The following is a 19,741-nucleotide window of genomic DNA, read 5'->3' on the forward strand; positions in this document are numbered from 1 at the left end:
TCCTTATATTTGCAGTGGTAGCTGCTTATTAGAACAAGGTTACCGAAGATTTATATTCATCATCGCTTTTGTCAGAAAATGATGACCAGTATTTCTAGGCATATTTTAACTTCAACAAGAAATTTATCATCAGGAAATTTGAAAAATGATTCTTACAAATGTAGCTTCCATCAATATACCTTCATTTGACCAACGCTTATTTAAAATTCTCTCTGCTTCCATGATATGAAAATCTTTTCAAAATGTATGCTATTAAAATGTCTAAAGTTGGAAAACATCTGGCCTGTCAAATTATTTGGGGGGCTTGTGGTTTTAAGTACATTGTTTGAGGTGGCATATTTGGAAAGAATTCACTTATCATTCTCAGGCTTCATAGAGAACTAGCCTTGAAAACAAATGTATGTGGTAGTTCACTGCTACCATAGAGAATCAATAGCCATCTATTTAATTTGCTAAGACAATGTAAATTAGTAACTTCCAGCCAGATGTGTGATATACACATCAAACAAACTGCAACCTGTTCATTATGAAAATCCTGTCAACACACACAGAGCCACTTGATGGCATTTCATCTAAGGCAGTTTCCACATTTGTAGCTATAAAAATCGTCCTAAGAATTTTTATACAAAGAATTGGAGTTGAGACTCATAAAAGGGTAATCAATTTCAGCTTTTTCTCTTGTGTACTTCTGTTTGTTTATTTCTATTTTCATTCAGAGGTATAAAACATTTAGAAAAATATGAGCCATGCTATTTTTCCTTCTGTAAATCACTTATCCTCATTACATCTTTTTAATCTTATGTAAAGTTGGTAGCCTAATCCTGCAGCTCTAAAGAAGTGTGTGAAGTGAAGAAGGACATGGCCAACAGCAGAAGAAAAGTACACTTATCCACCGGAAAACAAAACAGAATATTCCAAAATGACTCCAAACATAAATTAAGCTTACCCATTGGGAGGTCTAACTTGCATTCTGATCATTTGTATGGGTCTGTGTGACTATATACCCTGCTGTTTGATAAAAAATGATTACTAACCACAGGCACCCACCAGAGAACAGAGTGTATGTATAATGCCTGTGATGTCTCAGACATACAAAGCGCCTTCTTAAAGAATGTCCGTTTCCTTTCCATGGTAAGCAGACATAATTTTTCACTCTTTAATACTTCTGCTTCACAGAGTGGCTTATTTTATGAATTATGTTTTGCCATTTTCTCTTACGTTCATTTTAATAATATAAAAAATTGCATTCATAAAATGGTTTTGTTTCATGATACCCAAAATACTTGTATCTTTTCTGCTCTGTATTAAAATCCACAGCTTTCTTGCTATTACAAAAACCTAACAGTGTTTATTTTAATACCATTTATTGAATGAAAGGAATAAAAAAGATTCTTCTTAATAACCAGCTATTATTCTTGAATATTGAATCCTCATCTAAACCAAATTCATTTTTCCAAGTCTATTGAATTAAATTTTCTTATTAAACAGGGCACAGAGTAAATAGTCTTATTGCCAAGCATAATATTTTCAAGCACTACATTTTTAATTTGGCAATTTAAAACAACGTGGAATGAATCTAGTCCTCATGGCCTGTAGGATAGTCTGATTCCAAATAGTACCCCCTTAACCAATTTCCTAATGTGAAAATAGCATTTCTACTAAGTGCCAGGCGTGTCAATGCTTCCAAAGTAAATAACCCCTGAGGTCCCCTAAAATCACAAGAATTTCAGCGACTACCAAAAAAAAAAAAGAAAAAGAAAAAAAAAAGGCAACCGTGCACACAAAAGAGTTCTTCATAAAGGCTTCAAACCAGGGCAATTCAAACATTATACAGAAGGCGCTTTCTTCACCAGCCGCACACCAGGCCACGTGATCAGCCTGCAGTGCCACACCGAGGGCCACTGATGATTATTGTTTCTAGAAATAAAGCTCAAACGCGGCCGCTGCGGCCGCCCGGTCGGCTGTAGGTGACACTGCCAGGCCGGCTCCTCCCTCGCGACGCGGTCACACAACGCGCGGGGCCTGGGCACCGGCGAAGCCTTGCAGCCTTGGGTCGGGTCCCTTGGCTTTCAGGAGGTTACAGTCAAACCCTCCTGGTCACTTAAACCCTCTTTGTGGTTCAGCGTAAGAACCACTCTCTCAGAACTCTTAACTTTGATTGGAGACTCTGGTTAAAATTAAGAACTTCAAACCCAGATTTGAAAAAGTGAAACAGATGTCCTTTTTGTTAACCATAAATGGCTCCGTACGTCCTACCCTTTCCTCTTTCTCTCTCTTTCTCTCTCTCTCTTTTCTTTCTGCCACATTAAGTTTTATTTAATGCAGAGTTCGCTTAAAAGGTTAAAAGAGAGAGCAGAAAGCAAATGTAGACTGTGGGTGGAAAAACTCCTAAATCTTTTCCTAGAATGTAACGAGGGAAGCCTCTTCATAAAGATGAAAGTGCTCAAGCTGCAGTCTCCCAGCACAGAGTGCACTGGGGGGGGGGGGGGGGGGGCAGAAGCGGTATCCCAGGGGGCCCCAGCCTCGCCTAACCAGCAGTGCCCACCGCCCGCGCCCTCTCGGAGACCAGGGTTGCCTAGCGTGGGCGAAGGTCCCAGACTTGCACTCACGTGAGGACATAGTTGACGCTGACGATACAGTGTGGCCTGGACGAGCGGCTGTTGTGGACGATGGTCGCATAGCTCTGCACCCATACCCAGCCACCGTGCTTTGCCAGGAACCTGTAGTACTTGGTGGTCACCTGCCCCTTCACCAGCACTGATGGAAAGACAGAAGGCAGCTGGTGGTGAAGGAGCCGGCTCCTGAGCCCGCCCAAACACAAACCCTGGCGGTGGGAGTGCAGGTCCCCCATGGGCCCTAATGACTGCCCCCAGGCAGGAGGGAGAGACGAACGGTAGGTTCCCAAATGGATTGTCTCTCCCCTGAATTTGCATCGAGTTCTCCAGCCCCTGGAGATTAGCAAAGGGGTGGGGGACACTTAAAATTGGATTCCTCCATTCAATTTTCTAAGGAAGGTACCGTCTGGGCAGCTGAACTCCGAGGCTCATATTCCCTGTTTCTGGAAATTAAGCTAAAAAAAAAAAAAAAAAAGCTGAAGCAGGTCTGTGCATATGAGCCAAATGGCTGGCCTAGCCTCAGTTTTTGTTCCCATGTTCGGTGAGGCTTGCAGAGGGTGGGAGGTGGGGAGCATAAAACCCCTCCTAGGGGAATTTCCCCAGAAACTCAGAAACTCTCCCTGCGGATATTAAGGAAACAAGGTGGGGCTCAGTGTTGGAGCAGCCACTGGGAAAGGCGTCACCTACCACCACCACCCGGCTACCAGGGCTCCTCCCCGACCGCTTACTGTGGACGTAAATCACGCCCTTTCCCCTCCCCAGGCCGCGCGGGGGACGTCCTGTGCCGGGAAGAGTGGCGCCTTACGCAGGTGGTGGGCGCAGCGCAGGTGGAAGGTGTCACAGCCGTGCACGTGGTGGTACAACGTCTTCTCAATTAGGTCCTGAGGTTCGTACCCCGTCAGCTCCGCCACTCTGGGGAGAGCAATCCTCGAGGGATGAGCGCAGGATGCGGGGATGCCCCCCACCCCACACGGTCCTCTCAGGCCTGGGTGCCCGCCCTCACTTCACCTCATCTGCAAAATGGTCTCAGAAGGTCGAGGAAGAGCTCTCGGTCACGGAGCAGGGCCATCCTCCTGCTAGGGTGATCCTTTCCCACCTGACAACCCACCTGGAGTCCAGGAAGATGAGCTTCATGTCCAGGCTGGCGCGGAACATGAACATGTTGCTGTGCAGCTTGATCTCCGTGACGGCACTGGGAGGCAGCGAGTGGCCCACAGCCACCAGGCCCACGTTCTGGTAGCAGCCATCGAAGGGGGACATGTCCAAGCTGTATTGGCGGATCTTCAGGTAGCCGCTGCAGTGAATGACCTGCAGAGGAGGATGAAGGGGTGAGACTCAGCCACCGCCAGGAAACATCCCAAAAAGGTGGGTAAGGGATTGAAACATTTTGTGACTCCCTTGAGCCACAAACCGCCATGCGGGCCACGCCCCTGCACTGAGTTGTCCAAAGTTATTGGTGTTCCAAAGTGTCTCAAGGAATGTCTATCCTGCCACACTGAACTCACCTGGGAGCTTGTAAAAATACAGAGGCATGGGCCTTGCCATCATTAACTCATCAAAATTGCCCATGGGGCCCTGGAACCTGAATTGGAGCTAAAGCTCTGGTTCTTAACCCCTCTTCCAACCCTGATGCCCCCCACCCCAAGATGGAATCTGATGCTGTGAGTAAACTCTAAGAATCCGCCAAAATTACCGACCATTTCAGACATTTTACACAGCCCTAAGGTCCATTATGAGCCCCAGATTAAGAGTCCCTGCAGCCCAGCAGTATCCCAGACAGTGAAACCAAGTCTTAAAACTTAGTAGTCCCCAAGTGTTCAGGAAGTTCAACAACCCTTGAGGTGCTCCCAGGCAGACAGAGCCTTGATGCCTGCGGAGGACGCCCTCGGGGCAGTCAGGGACTCAGAAATGTCCCTCCCACGCCCTCGAGTTCCTCTGGTTCTGCTACTTTCCCCCACACGCTGCTAGGATCATCCCTCTCAGCCACACACCTTGTAGCCACCGCAGGTGAGGCCCGCGTTCCTCTTGGCCAAGACGCACTTCATTCTGAGGAAGAAGGAGCGCTCGATCTCGTATTCTGGGAGAGAGGGGAGGAGGGAGGCGAAGGATGTGAGACGGCTGGTGTGACTACAGGTCCCACCTTGGCTAATTGGGGAAAAGCCAGAAGCAAATGGCGGTGGCAGGGAGGGACCCAAGTAGTGCAGGCGAGCAACTGCCTTACCCTGGACGAAGTGAGAGTGGTAGGGCTGATGAGCTGTAAGCACCGCGGTCATCTCGTCGTGGTCGGCTGGGTGGATGTATTCATAAATGCTGTTCCCAGTCAGCTCTACCTGTAAAGAGGGGGGTATCACCTTCTCCAACCCTTGTGGGGCTGGAAGATTGGACCAGGGTGTCTACAGGCCTGTGAGGACAGGAGCCAGAACTTTAGAGTCAGCCCTGAGTATTAATTCCAGTTCTGCTGCTGGCTACTTACTGCAGTCTAAGCTAGGTTTCCTCATCTATGAGAGGAAATAATAATATAATAGTAATTATAATGGTAGTAGGAACAGTCGTAGTTTCCCGGCAATGTTCTGGTGAAAACATCAGGCATTGGTATGTAACTACCATCCATGGTGTTTGACTTATGATAGACTCCAAAAGATAGCATTGTTTGGGCTCAGGGTGGAAGCCAAAGGATAAGGAAGTAGAGGAAAAGAGAGAAGCAGACCTGCCAGCTGAGATATTTCCAGTCCCAGAAATGCACATACAAAAGCTTTGGGGAAACACCACCCCCTTACCTCTGGCCTCCAGCTCTGGCTGTAAGCATTGAAGGCTGGAGGTGTGGACCACTCACCTACCTGAGAAAGACCCAGGTGGACTGAGGCTGTCTCTGAGATGTACATGATCTTCCCATCTGGGGCCACCACAAAGATGAAGCCATCCAGGGTCTGGGGAGATAGAAACAGAGTTGAATGGAGAGCCCTCTGTGGGGAGAAACTGGGGTAGGGGGCAGAAGTCAGAGATGTTCAGCCAGAAGAACAGAGACATGGAGTAGAGAGAAGCAGACAGGAAATAGGGCATAGAAAATATGCCACAAGAGCCCCTCTTTTGTTCATTCCAAATATGTAAGCATCTGGGACATGCAGCACACTGGGAGACACCCAGAGAAAGTGGTGGGCAAGGGTACTGCCCTCCAAGACTCATGACCCACTGAAATGGACAATACAGACATATATCTGTAGCATACATGCACAAATATAGGGGGCAGAGGATCACAGCCCATTATAAGAGGTAGGTTAAGTTCTTGGGGTGATGGTCACTGAAAAAAAGAATAGTTTCCTGAGTCAGTCTTGGAGGACTCCATAGTGGTGGCATCCTATAATGGAAAGAGTACCTGCAGGGTTTAGGAAAGGGGCACTGAGCCATATGGAAGTGTTGGTAGTCTGAAAAGTTTGTAGACAGAAGGCAGCTGGCCAGTAGCTCCAGAAAGAATCTGGGAGAGGCAGGGTTAGGAAATGAAAATTTTCCAGGTAGCAAGTCCACAGAGTAGTTCCATAGTGTGTAGATGTGTGTGTTTCACTGATGCATCAAACTGACAGGCTTTCAATGAAAGAAAATCTTAGACTTTCACTGTCCCTTTATCTCTATGAATGAGGCTTCAGTCCAGGCAGTGGAGACATAAGGATGAGTCAGATCCTGCTCTCAAGCTGCTGGAAGTCCAGCAGCAGAGACTGGCTAAAGACAGATATAATGACCGCAGAGCTGAGTGGACAGTGCTGCGGGGGCCCAGAGGCCTGGGGGAGAATCAGAGAGGCCTCAGAGGACCAGTTTGAGCAGAACATTGAAGAGGAAGCTTGAACTGGAGATGGGAGGAAAGGAATCCTAGGCAGAAGGAATGCCGTGGCAAAGGCAGGGACTGGTGGGGGGTAGGGTACATCTGGTGTACTCAGGCTCAACGAATTTGGTGTGCCAAAGATAGGCTGAGAAAGTACACTGATGCTGGGTTTTTGGAGAGTTTGAGATGTCAATCAGAAGAATTCGGAGATGCTCCTATAGGCATCAGGGTTCCAGCAGTTTCTAAGCAAAGAAATATCATGTTTAAATGTGTGTGTGTCTGTGTGTGTGTGTTGTTTTTTGTTTTGTTTTGTTTTGTTTTTCAGTGGTAGAATGTGAACAATGACCTACAGGAGGAAAAAGTGGGATGAAGAGATCAGAGATGGTTGAGCCTAAACTTGGGTGGTCACAGGGTGATGGGGAAGAGGGAGAGTTTAAGTCAAAGATGGTTCTAGCTGTGGAGTTTATGGTGGCAGAGAGAGAAGCTGAACTCGAGTGACTTCAAGGTCATTGAGTAGAGGGTAAGAGCATTAGCCAAGACTGAAAATTTACGGAAGCGTTGTGAGTTTTTGTAGGAGTGGAAGTCTGGAGGAGGGAGGTAATTAATTCTTGTCTTGGAGATGCTAAACTTCAGGTATATGCAGATTTCCAGTTGGCAGTAGGAAATAAGTCTGAAGCTTCAGAAGGGTGTGTAGACTGGAGAAACCAGCTGGAGTCATGCAAATATAGGAAAGCAGTTGAGGTTGTGGTGTTGGCCCAGATCACCCATGAGGCCCTGAAGCTGTGAGAGGAGAAACAGAGGTGGAACCTTGGAGGAATACCAACATTTACAGCCAGACAGCAGTAGGCAAAACAGAGGAGCAAGTAGAGAAGGAGAAGAATCCAGGAAGTTGTGCTACTTTAGAAACTGAAGGAGAGAGGGTGAATGTCAAGTAAATAGTGCCACCCCTGTCAGGTATTTACCCAAATGTCACCTTCTCAGTGAAGTCCTCTGCAATGTCCCCATTTTAAGTGGCACTACTCAAACACAGTCCCCACCCTCCCCCTTCTTATTTGTCTCCATAGCACCTACACCACCTGTTATACTATGTAATGTACCTATGTGGGTTTGCAAGGCTGCTCTCCTTAGAATGTGAACTCCATGGGGGCAAGGCTTTCTGTCTGGCACACAGTTGGCCCTACTATATTTGTGCAATGAACAAAGTCAGGTAGAATAAGAGATGCACATCTTATGCTGGATATCAAAATGTGGTGGAGCCTGTGCAGAGCACAACAGTTAGGAGAGATGCCAGACAGCAGTGGTGTGGAAGTGAGGGCAGCAGGGTGAATGATGGAAATTGAGAGGGTAATGAAATTCTTCCAGAAGTTTGGGATGAAGAAGAGGAAGAAGACTGGGCAAGAGCTAGAAGGAGAGAAAGATTGTTTGGGTTTTGTTCTCTTGTTTATATGGATGAGGAAAGTCAGCTGGGAGTATGGAAAGATTGGGGGCAGGGAGAGCATTGCTGAGAGACAACTGATGAAAAGTGTCCCTGAGAAAGGAGAGTGATGATGCCTTTCTATTTGAATTCAGATGTATGAAGACCAGGCCTATGAGGGAATGCTTACACAGGCCTTTCTTTGCTCTGTGACACTAAAATCTCTTTGGCTTCAGGCACTGAGGGAGGGACAAGGTAGCCATGGGACAGGGAAGGCCACAGCACTTCTGCCATAGGATGCTGGTCCCGTCTGGCCCAGGAGGAAGAATTAGCTCAGATTCCCCCGCCATGCTGCTTAGGTTTGAGGCTGCCACAAGGGGATCTTGGGGTGGGGGGTGGGGGTGTCGGACAAGGATAATAATAAGGGGGTGGAGGGTGGGAGACAAGTGTCAAGCCTAAAAATGCCACCGGGAGTTGTGCTATTTTAAATATTTGCTATGCGACTTAAGCGGGCAACGGGCAATTTAAAACGGTGCGTACTGCAAACAACGCGGTAATGGGTGCCTCCGCACTGGGTAAACTCATTACCTGGGGAGGTGTTATGTGTGTACGCGAGGGTCTGTACACGCGCTGGGCTGGGCTGGCCTGGGGTGAGAGCTCATAGAGAGACAGGGGAGAGCCCGCGAACTACAGGGAGAAGATGAAAAGAGCTGCACACGCAGCTGGCTCTGGAATGTGTGCGCTTAAAGCACTGATGGGCATTTCTACTAGATTCCCGTTATTCCTGTGTAAATCCTTCATTTCTGGCTGTTTTGCAGCCGGGCCCGGCGCGCTTCGGTTCTCTCAACTGAATGGTGTCAAATGGCGCCCCCTCCCTCGAGACGGCCGTCCTGATTTGGGGCCTTGCCGGACTCCCCTCTAAAGCCAACGTGCCAATTCACCTTGCCTCCCTCTCCGCCTCGAGAGGCGCCATCTGCACCCAACGAGGTTAAGAGCTCAGCGTTTTAATTTTCAAGGGGCTGTAGGGGCTGCGAGAAGGCTACGTCTGGGCCTGATCCTATTTTCCTAAGAAACAAGAAGCCCAGCGCGGGGCCAGGCACCTGAGCCCTCGAAGCTTATGTGCCGCCGCGCGGGTACCTGGAGCAGATGGGAGCCCAGTTCTCTGCCTACGTTGTCCAGGGGGCTGGTGCGACTCGAGTGGCCCCACGCCTCGCCGAGCCCTGTGGAGACACAGAGACACCCTTTAGCGATGGGACTCCGACCTGGCTAGCAGTTTGAGACTAGTGCCCCGGTTATGGCACGCACGCAAGTTCGCGCGCACCACTGGATACCGTCGGAGTTCCGGGCACCACTACTGCCTAGGATGCGAGCCTGTGAATTTCGGCCCCTCCCTCTCTGCTTTTAAAAGGACTGCGTAGAGGTCAGACTCCCTCTCGGGGGGCGGGTGAGAGCTTCTCAGGGAGGGCAGAGCCCTGGCTGAGCACCCCTCTTGGCGGTACCTCAAGTGGCGGGGTTTGAGGACCGCCTGTGTGTGCCTTGCAAGGGCCGAATGCACCCGAACGGTAACTCTTGCGAAAGTTCACCACTGTGCTTAGAGGGGGGAGGGACTATTTCTCCCCCAAAGCTTCATTATCTGCCTTATCACGAGGCCGAGGATGTCCACGCCTCCAGCGAATGCCGCGGCGAATACCTGAGGCTGTGAACTGAGTCCAGCTGGTCCTTGGGCTTTCTTTCTCTTTGGCTGCGGGGCTCTCCAGCCAGTTACCTCCCCTAGGCCTCTGCCTTTAATCCCCTTCGGAGAAATCCGTTTGCTTGTGGATGGCTTCCAGCACCAACATCCCTGAGCAGTGCTTATTCCCCTGCTTCCTCCCCACTACCCCTAGTCTTACACATCCTACCTAACCTCGCCCCTCAAAACAAAACAAAACGAAACAAAAACAAAACAGTGTAGGATTTTTTTTTTGAAGTTTACTTTCAGGTGCGAACACCATCTTAGCAATATTTTCGTTTCCTTTTGGATATAGAGAACCGTTCAGTTTCTCTACTCTCCACGTATCTTCTATTAACAAAAGTATCATCTATTAACAAAGACAGCCCCTTCCTCTCCTCGATGTTACCACGTTAAGATCTTTCCAGGCTTTGCCAGAAATTTCTCCTAGTGATGCCTAAAAAAGAAAATTCTCTGGAAAAAAAAAAAAACCTTTTTAAATAATATTCTCTGGATACCCGTAGCTGATAAAAAAAAAAAAAAAGAAAACCTAAAAGGGAGTCTGCTATACTACATGTTTGCAGAAACAAAAAAAAAAAAAAAAAAAAAAAAGGCAGAAGAAACTTGAGGAAGAGGTTGTACTACCCATAACTACTTACAGGTAATATTTTTTAACAGTGTTGCTGCTGAAATTAATTTAACTAGGTAAACTCTTTTGCACCATTAAACAAGGTTTAACATGACAAAGGGGGTGTGATTTACTGATTTACTACTTTAAAGTACGAATCACTATGAAGTACACAATGACAAACACGCTCGCATTGTAATATGGGGGTGAGGGCGGACCTTTCAGAATAAAACATGGAGTTGGACTCTTAAAATGTGTTGGCCAGGAGCTGCTTCCAAAGCAAGCGATCAAAACCCTGGTAACGAGTAACCATGAGCGCCCCTTAAGCTCGAATCGGGTCTTTCTGGATGTTTGCACATCTAAATAAATCTAACGATTTCCCCACCGCTCTGCAAACACTGATGCTCCCCGCCCGCGGCTGCACTCCTCTCCCTCCCTCGCCTCTAGTCAATCCCCCCTGCCTCTTTTAGCCCGCCCTAGCCTCCCTCCCTGGAGTGACTCCACTGCCCTAATCGCTTTGGTCCTTCTGGATTGTTCGGGAGGGCCTCCGACACAGCCACCTGTACACACCCCTTCGCCTTGTCACCTTCCCTTCGCTCCTCGGGTCTCGGCCAAGCTATCCTCCTTCCGGGTTTCGGGCACCGCGCGGTCGGTCATTTTTTCATTGCAGCTCACACATACCCACCCAGAAGTGGCGGGGGTGGGGAGATTGGTTTGGTTGGGGAGAGCCAAACCGGGGAAGGGGGACAGGATCCTGCTGGGAGAGCTAGGGACGCGGGTGGCGCTGGCCGGTGGACACCCGGCCCGGCCGAGGCCTGAAAGGGCCAAGCTTTGCGGGGGCGGAGGGCCGGGGCGCTCCCGCCCGCTGGGAGCTGGCCGAGGCCTCCTTGCGTCTGGAATCTTGTCTTCCGGAAGGGTGCGAAGCCTGCGCTTGGGGCCAACAAATGCCCTTATTCTAAAATTATGAAGTCCTCCCAAATCGGCTGGAAACAGCCCGGGAACGGCCTTCCGACCCGAATCATCTGAAAGTCCCCGAGCTGGGCTCGGGGTTAAGTACTGGTTCCGAACCCCCAGCGCCAGCCTCGGCTGTTTGTTGTCTCAGGTTGCGGCCTCATTAGTATGCGCCTACCGGGGAAAAATAAGACTTCCCAGCAGGTTAATAAACAGCCGGCCTGGCGCAGGTTACTAAGGGCCGCCCTCGCCCTCTCCTGCCCCCACCCCCACACCTTTTAAGGAACCTTTTGCTTTCACGGAGCATTGCCTTCTCTACGTTCTCGGTTGAAATCTCCGTCACACGGTTTCGTCTGGGTTAATGTTTTATAAGGCACTGGCTGCCTTCGTCTACCTGCCAGGCTTTCCTGACCTAATCCTAGGGCTGAGCTCGCCCTTCAGCCTGTCCAGGACACCTTCTGTAGCCCCGGTCAAGGGTTCCGCCTCCCGAAAATCCTGGAGTGGGCCAGAGACCCCTCTCCCCGGAACCGTCACCTCTGGCCTGCGGTGACGCGCTCCCGCGCCCAATTTCAGTTGGCGAGGGGGGTAAGCTGAGATTTCGTTTCTGCACTTGACCTACCGCAGAAAATTCACAAATCCTTTGATTGTCTGTTTAAAATGAGGAGGAAACCAGCTCCCTTTGCGGCAGGATTACAGTGGGAACAAGATCTAAAGATTCTCTTGTAATTCGGTGAGGCCGAGGGAACGGGGTTTTGCAAAGGAGAAAAGGAGCTCTGTGAGGGAGGCGATAACTAAATCGGGTTTTAGACAAAAGGATTTTCCCCAGCTAAAGTGGCCGAAGACAAAGGAAAACATAATCTATTTTGGAAGATTTCCAAGATATGCCACATTAACCTTAGCAGATAAATTTTGCTTCTCCCCGCCCCCCCCTTCCCTTAAAGTCTGGTTTATCATATTTACATAAGTAGTATTAGAAGGGATGTATCTATTATGGATCTAAAGGGCTAGCTCACATTTCATGTGAAAACCCGGGCGAAGTTTCACTCTTACCCTCAGTGCGCGGTTGAGCCATTTCCATTTAAATACCCCCTGACCCAAGGATTACCTCAATGGACTGACTGCACGGGTTTTGTAATTTCCTGAAAATGAGATTTCGATTTATAAAACAAGAAACCAATTAGTAACCAAATGAGGCGAAGTAGATCCACTAAAATTGACCTAATCCCACAGGCACAATTTAGGCCCGTTCTTGGCGAATGAATGATGAGCCCCAGTCTAGCGTGAGCTCAAAGCATCATCCAGCTGTGTTATTACAAGCAGCAAAAATAAATTGATCGAGCATTTCCTTCGGAATGAGTTTCATACCCTTGACAAAATATAGATTACAGACCTGGCATCATCGCCTCTTTCAGTCAGACAGGAAGAGGAGAAAGAGAAGGGGTTGTTCCACTGTTCTTCCCCCCCCCCCCTTTAATAAATAAACACTCTATCTCAATAGAAATGTGTCCCCCTTGTAGTAGTCCCCAGAAAGGTTCGTCCGACTGACAGATTGCAATATACCTTTTAGGCAATATGAGGGTGGGTGGGAATGGGGCTGGAAGAGCAGTCCGGGGATCTGACCACAACTTGGTGACTGAGGTGGGAAAAGCCCTCTTCGGGTCCCAGAGGGACTTGTTCAGTCGCTTGGGTTTTCCGCAAGGCCAGCGGGTCCTCGCTGAGGGCATGTTGTCCAAACCTCCCCCTGTCCAGCAACCGCACCTGTCCAGCAACCTAACAGCCTTCGTGTTAGGGGCCTGGCGGCCTCAGAGGCTCTGAGGAAGAGAGGGACGGAGATTGGTCGCCCTTAGACTAGACAGCGCGCCTGGACCGGTCCCTGAGTAGGAGGCTGCTTCTCGCGTCGACTGTGGGCGCTGTGGCCCTCCCCGCTCAAGGCCCTCTCCAGCCACCTAGCGGGTGCGGCGGCCCTCGTGATGGTGTCGATAGCTGCGCGGGACCTAGCTTTGTCCCGCGCAGCAGCCCAGACCCCTGCACTCCCGTGTGTCTGCACTCCACAGTGGCAGTGTGGGCTCTTCTCAACCCTGTGTGCCCCTGGCCGCACCCGGGAAATCCACTAATGTTAGTACTAAATCTGGGGTGGAGAATGATGGTCACAACACTGACTCTGCACCCTCGCTGTGCTTTGGCGCTGGAGCTAGGCTTCCAGGTCGGGAGCGAGCAGGCCAGCCAAGCTGTCGGCGTCTGGCCTGCAGCGAAAAGAACAGGAACAGCAGTAACGAGGGACAGGTGTGTTCCAGCCTGGTCCCAACTAAACCGTGGGACGAAAATGGACGCGGGTTTGACAGCAGTGCCTTGCATGACGCTGAAAAACGTCAAGCGGTGTCGCCCCAGGGATCCAGGTCTTCAAAAGTGGCCGGGAGGGGCAATGCCAGAGCCCAAAGGCAGGCGCAGGTGGACGGACGCGAATACGCCGCTGCGCAGGGATCTGCCGCCTGCGTTCTATTTGGCTGCGGGCTCGGGCAGGATCTCGGCTTCAGGTTTAAACAACGGCCGGTCCTTGGAGCAGTGGCCCAGGTAGCACTAATGACGGAGGGCACACGCCCGCACCGGCCCAGCTTCTGCTTGGGGTAGGCTCGCTGAGACGTCCTCGAACCTTGGGAGAGCAGAGACCTGGTCTGGACCATGCGGAGACCTCGAACTGGCGCACCCTCAGCTAAAGCCACCGCGGCTGGGACAGAATGAGCCGCACCGCGCGGGCTTGGCCTGCGGGCAGCATGATAACGTGCTTCTCCCCGCTGCATGCTTTGGTGCGTACCAGAAGCGCGGCGGTCTTCTGTAAGGTTTCGGTCTCTGCTCCCGCGCGCACCACCGAGGTAGAGCGACTCCGCGCAGGCCCCGCCTCCAGGATGGGACTACCCGAAGAAAGTTTGTCCCGCACTTCTCTAACACTGTTTTAGTACTTTCTAATTAGCAGGCCCATTGCTAAATCCTTGAGGGTTCCCTTCCCCCACGCAAAATTTAAAACTCCATAAATCCGAGACTGGCAATGGGTAGAGAGGTAAAAGCATAAGGTGTTAGTTGGGTCTAAACCTCATTCTCTTGAGAAATATCTGTGCCGATATAGAGAGGTGCGGCAATCATCCATGGGTTCGAATTGTGTCCACTTTTGTGTCAGCAAAAGCTCCAAGGTGCCAGGATTTCCCCAGGATTGAAAAATAACTCTTCTAGAAAATACGTTTGTCCTCTGGAAATTTAACCCGATTTTAACTTAAAGTATGTGATTGTACCCTGCTTAAAAGCATCCTGCTATAGCTTACGGGATTGTTTTGCTGTATTGTTTTTATTAGTGATCGTTCCCTTTAAAGAAAAAAAAAAGTGTTTTTTCATTGATCTGATCTACAATTTCTAGCACATAAATCTGCCTTGCAAATGCTCTGTGCAGAGTTTAGTTCTGCACTCTACATTTTAAGTCAACATCAAAACTGGAATTAAACAGAGAAAACCAGCGTGGAGGGTAAACTGGGCTTAAAGGCTTTTAAATGAGAAAAACTTCTGTAGGAAAATAAACATGGAAACCTAATGCTCAATCATTTCCCCGAGCAGCAAGAAAAACAGCCTTAAATCACCCATCCACGTGGGAAATGGGGCCTCTTTTTCTCTTTCAGTTCCCGGCCTCGAAAAAATATAAGGCGATTAAGGATTTCAGTCTTGAGGTGAATATTATAGAAAGGGTCTGTGGAGGTTTGTTTAATCATCCTTGTCCTTCCAGCCTTTGTAGAGACTCTTTCTTGCACAGTTACTAATTTCAATTCTGTGATTATTTTTATTTTCCCAAGACATCTTGACAATGATATGGCAGTGTGATGTTACCAAGATTCTGAATGGTTATAGACTTGAAAACATGTCTGATCCTTTCAAAGGTTATTCAGCAAGCCACTACACCCTTAGCCAAAACTGTATTCTATCTGGATAGCAAATATATATTACTTTGTAGTTGAGTTTGTCCAATACTGCACATGAAGTCACACTATCTTTTTTTTTTTTTAATCCTGCCTGTCTGGCTTTGGTAACACCAAAGACTTACACATTTCTAGATGCCTCAAGTTTTTTCTTTGCAAGGCTATTTTAGAATAGGATATGTTGCCAATGGAAGATACACAGTTTTAACGATTTCACAGTAATCTTCCTTTTTTTTTTTAGTATGACGTCTCCAATCTAATGCTTTATTTTTAATTATTTCAGGTACCCATATTCCATTCCTCTGTTTCCCCCCCCCTTTCATCTTTCTTTCAACAGCTCAATTTTATCTACTCAGATAAGTAAAAACTGAAGTTTGCCCAAAGAATCTACCAGAACCCGGGGGGTAAACTATATGTAGTGATGGAGAATTAGCTATATTTTAAGAATATTTTGTAAATTTTTTCAAATATAAGTATGGAAAGATTTCTCTTTGTTGATTAAGCCTCTTGATATTAAAGGGTATTGTAGATGAAATGTAATCTGAGCTGAAACAGTGGGGTTTTATAGTCAATGTTGTGCCTATAACTAAGATGTCACCAGATTTATAATTATTTTAGATTATATACATTGCAAAAATCCATGTTACATGTGACAGAAAACTTACCATGATGAAAGAGCTGTCTTTACTCCATCCTTAGGACAAAATTTAAGACCTACTATGTGCTGGAATGGCATCTAGATAGGTGTAACAATGGACTACATCTGCAAACAAATTCTTTCCATTTCTCATCACTAAAAAGATAACCTTTACATAAAATGTTCACTTTCCCCCCACTGCCATGGACCCAATCTTGTCTACTCTCCTCCTTCAGTCCACAGCTGAACCCAAATTTGGCACCCTCTGCAGGTTGTGCCTGGTTTTGCCATTTGTGATTATATCACTCCTTTGAAAGATGTTGGGTTGTGTGTGTGTGTGTGTGTGTGTGTGTGTGTGTTGTTGTTGTTGTTGTTTTATATTTTAAAGGGCTGTGTCTGGGTTTTGGATTTTTTAAGCTAATCTATCCTCACTAAAACCTCATCTCTAGGAGCCAGCTGTTCGGATGACCCTGTCTAACTCACCGGGTGGAGGCTGCCGGTGAGTTATGAGCTCAACAGTAGCTGGAGAAATAAATGATGTGGCCAGAGTTCACACATCGTCCATCCCCTCCTCCCCATAAACTCACACTAGCCTCTGAGGAAGGGAGAAGAGGGAGGGGCCTGGGGCTCCGGAGGAAGGTGAACGGGGGCTGCAGAAAGCACAGTCGCGGTTAAAGTAGCCACAGGGGATCAGCCCAGCCACCAAGGGGACTCCAGGGGGAGTCTTCGCCAGTGCTCTCTTTACAAATGAGAAGTTGGCTGAGTTTACTTTCTGTTCCTCTTATTTATCACGCGATTTATAATTTGTGGAGTTCGCACTCAAGTAAACAAGAAAGCTTGCTCTCTTAGAAAACAAAATCAAAACAACCAAAACCAGCCCAATACCCTGCGGCCGCGCCTGCCCGGGTCTGCACGACAAAGACGGGCGCCCCTGGCCCGGCGACTCCCCGGGCGCTCCTATCCCTCTCCCGGCGCCCGCCCTGAACGCCGACCCGCTATTCTTCTCCTCCCGCGATTACTCGCAGCCCCACAAGCAACACCATATGCTTCTTCTGATCAAACAGCGAGCGACTTCGGCACCGATAATTGACGAGACCCGTTAGAAATCACGCAGAAAGGGAGCCCACTGAGACCGCAGGGGCTGACAAATCACTGCTAATAATCCTGTTAGGAACAGCGCGGCCAGCCGAGTTCGCAATAGCTTTATTTTTATAAAGTAGGCGCTGACAGTATAAAAGACAACGAGATCTCTCTTTTTTTTTTTTTTTAAACAGAAGGCAGTGTGGCATAATAGTAGTTTTCCCACTAGCAATTCTCAGCACAGTTTGAATGGGAAATATGGTTTTTAGTATATAAATTCCCCCTCCTTTCTTTTTCTTTAACTTTTTAGGAACTTTAGGTTTTGATTCCTCTCCTCCTGTGGTTTCCACGGTCAACTGAGATTGTTCAACAACTATAACACTATTTGTAGTTTTGGGGTAAAACTGAACTGATTCGAAAGTTTTCCTTTACTGCTCCTGACTAATTTGTCAGCATGATTTGCAAGATTTTGATTCAGATAATAACTTCTAGTCAAAATCAAACAAAGTGAAACTCCAAGCCCAATAATGACTATTTCCTTCCCCCTATTTCCTTAAAAGAAAACAACAAACCCCAAGGACCCCAAATCAACAATAACATAAACCTCTGTGGGTCAAATAAGACATTCCGATTTGTAAATAAACAGGGTTCTTTCTCTTGGAATTTTTTGTTTGTTTAGGATTCTCTCCTTTGTATTTCCCAATCTCTCTCCTCTGACAAAGACACATCTAAATTTTTGTTTAAATTTGTTCATATTATTTGAATGTGGGTAAAGGAAAGGATGGGGAAATGGAAGAGGGAAGTGTCCTTTTCCTAGTGAGTATAAATGGACAGTGTTCTTTGGAGGCTACTCTGTCCTCACACAGTGAATCTTTATAATCTAAATACTTGTTTTAAATCATGACCAGCTCAGCTGTTCTTCCTTCTGGGCCTTATAATACAGTTTTCCCAGGATCAGTTTTGCCAAGCTTCCACCTAGAAGATATTTTCTAAGTGGGCTAGTCTTCTTAATTCAACCTTATGTGTTTGGGTCCTAGCCTATTATCTCAGAGATAATATCAAGCTCAGAGTTGGAAATCACCAAGCCCCAGAGTTAGTTTCAGAATCTGCAAATATCTCAAAACCCAGACTAAATTTGCTATAAGCAATCAAGAGACTGGGTAAATTCAGGACATAGTTGTTCACAAATATGCCTGGTGCTCAAATGCATAATTGTAAACATATAGAGAAATTATTGTCTGGCTTAGCTCCATGTACGTGGGTCTATCTATATGTAGCAAAAATACAAGAATTTGGCAATGTTCCTGCTTTCTGCTAGATACAATTCTAACAAGAGGAATAAAAAAAGAAAGTCATGTTTGGATTAGTTGTACTTTCAATCGAGCTCAGTATCTGAAGTGTTGACAAAAGCACTGTTGGGCTGCTTCCCAACCAAACATATCCGATGGACTAGAGAGAAAGTATTAATGGGGAAGTAGAAAGAGCCACAAAAAGGGAACAGGAATTCTAAGTTCAGAGAGGTCCACAGTCAAGCAGCCATGCTAAACTTCCCTTTGCAGAGAGTATGTATGCATGTGTGACCGCAATTCTCTGTTCAGTGGTGTAGGCTCACTCACTGGCAAATCTCTACTCCTTCTGCCTTTGAAATTTCATCTGGGCAAAGTCACTTACCTTCTGGGAACACTACTCTCATTTTGAGATAGCTGGTCGTGAGTCTGATTATGGATGCTTTGTCCAGCTGCGAGGTGATAGCCGAGGGCAAAGGCAGTAATTTTGCCAGTTCATAAAATTCACTGTTTTCCTTCTCCCTCCTAGTCCGGGCAGCATTTTTGGACTTCTCTTTCATTGTGTCTCGTTCCCCCTTTCTTCTTACAACATGAGCTCCACAGATGCATCCAAAAGCAAAAATAAACTTTCAATTAGAGATCATATTTGACAAAAATATAAGGCATGCTTTGAATGAAGAGGCTGAAATCTTTGCTTCAGGGTATTGATGGCAGTAAAAGACCAACGCAGCGAACAGAAAATAATTTTCTTTAAAAATACGGGACGAGAGTGTAGGAAAGTTGTTGATCCACGCAATCGGGGCAATCCTAGGAGTCTCTGGATATCAAATGCCGGCGGGACCCCTGAGGAGCCAAGCTTTTCTTCTGTTCCGCGCGACGGAGCCCGGGCCCCGGAAAATCGACATAATAATCCCCGACGTTTGCTCTTCAGTCCCGCGGCATTTGAGGCGGCTCCCAGCCCCTTTGGGAAGAACGGGAATGCCGGACAACTCTTTCAGGCCACTGTGAAGACAACAGCATCAGAGCGTAAGAGATCTGCAGCTCCGCAATCACTCATGCACTCGCCTGAATTCCGAAAAACGGCCGGGTAGGCGCCTGTCCAGGCTGGGTGTGTTTGTTTGTTTGTTTGTTTTATAAGAAATGGAGGAATCAATAGCGAGACTGAGCCTCCTGCGAATAATGCTCGCATCCTCTCATCCAAGCCAGCCACATTCTCCAGCCCCCCTGGGAAGTTACCCAAACAACAAAATGCATATTTCTTAAGACCTGAGAAGACCCTCAGTCGCTGGTCCCCGTGCCCGCGCCCAGGCAAGGCGCACGTCCCAGGAAAGCAGGTTTCCGCAAATCAGAATTCCTCCACAGCGCTGGGGCCGCCTTTCAGTCCCCCCGCTTTGGCAGATCTGGAATTTGGCTACCTTTCTAACTTGGGTCTCGAGTCTCAAGGATTCCTCAAAAAGTGGCGCTTACACATCAAGTCCCTCGGGACTCCCAAGGCGACCCGGGGCTCTCCCTGCCCAGTGGGGGCGGCAACACGCCCGGCACGGCAGCGCCAGGTTAACAGGTGGCACATTCACGACAGCCCCTCGCAGGCACGGAGAGGGGGGCGGTGGGAGGCGTCCCGGCCTCTCCCCCACCGCCGTAGAGCTGCGGGT

General features: G+C 48.0%; 1 protein-coding gene across 1 annotated transcript in view; it reads right to left on the reverse strand.

Moving 5' to 3' along the window:
- Nucleotides 1–18,866, reverse strand: part of SIM1 (SIM bHLH transcription factor 1) — a 64,623-nt gene extending 45,757 nt beyond the window's left edge. The window contains exons 1-8 of the mRNA XM_049654057.1: nucleotides 18,475–18,866; nucleotides 8,981–9,063; nucleotides 5,453–5,542; nucleotides 4,837–4,945; nucleotides 4,607–4,692; nucleotides 3,724–3,923; nucleotides 3,421–3,527; nucleotides 2,610–2,757 (exon numbers count right to left, since the gene is read on the reverse strand). Coding sequence (XP_049510014.1) covers nucleotides 2,610–2,757; nucleotides 3,421–3,527; nucleotides 3,724–3,923; nucleotides 4,607–4,692; nucleotides 4,837–4,945; nucleotides 5,453–5,542; nucleotides 8,981–9,063; nucleotides 18,475–18,649 — 998 coding nt within the window. The 5' untranslated portion in view covers nucleotides 18,650–18,866. The remainder of the gene's footprint in view (nucleotides 1–2,609; nucleotides 2,758–3,420; nucleotides 3,528–3,723; nucleotides 3,924–4,606; nucleotides 4,693–4,836; nucleotides 4,946–5,452; nucleotides 5,543–8,980; nucleotides 9,064–18,474) is intronic.
- Nucleotides 18,867–19,741: the final 875 nt, after the last annotated feature.

This window comes from Panthera uncia (assembly GCF_023721935.1).
Source record: "Panthera uncia isolate 11264 chromosome B2 unlocalized genomic scaffold, Puncia_PCG_1.0 HiC_scaffold_24, whole genome shotgun sequence".
Taxonomy (NCBI): Eukaryota; Metazoa; Chordata; class Mammalia; order Carnivora; family Felidae; genus Panthera; species Panthera uncia.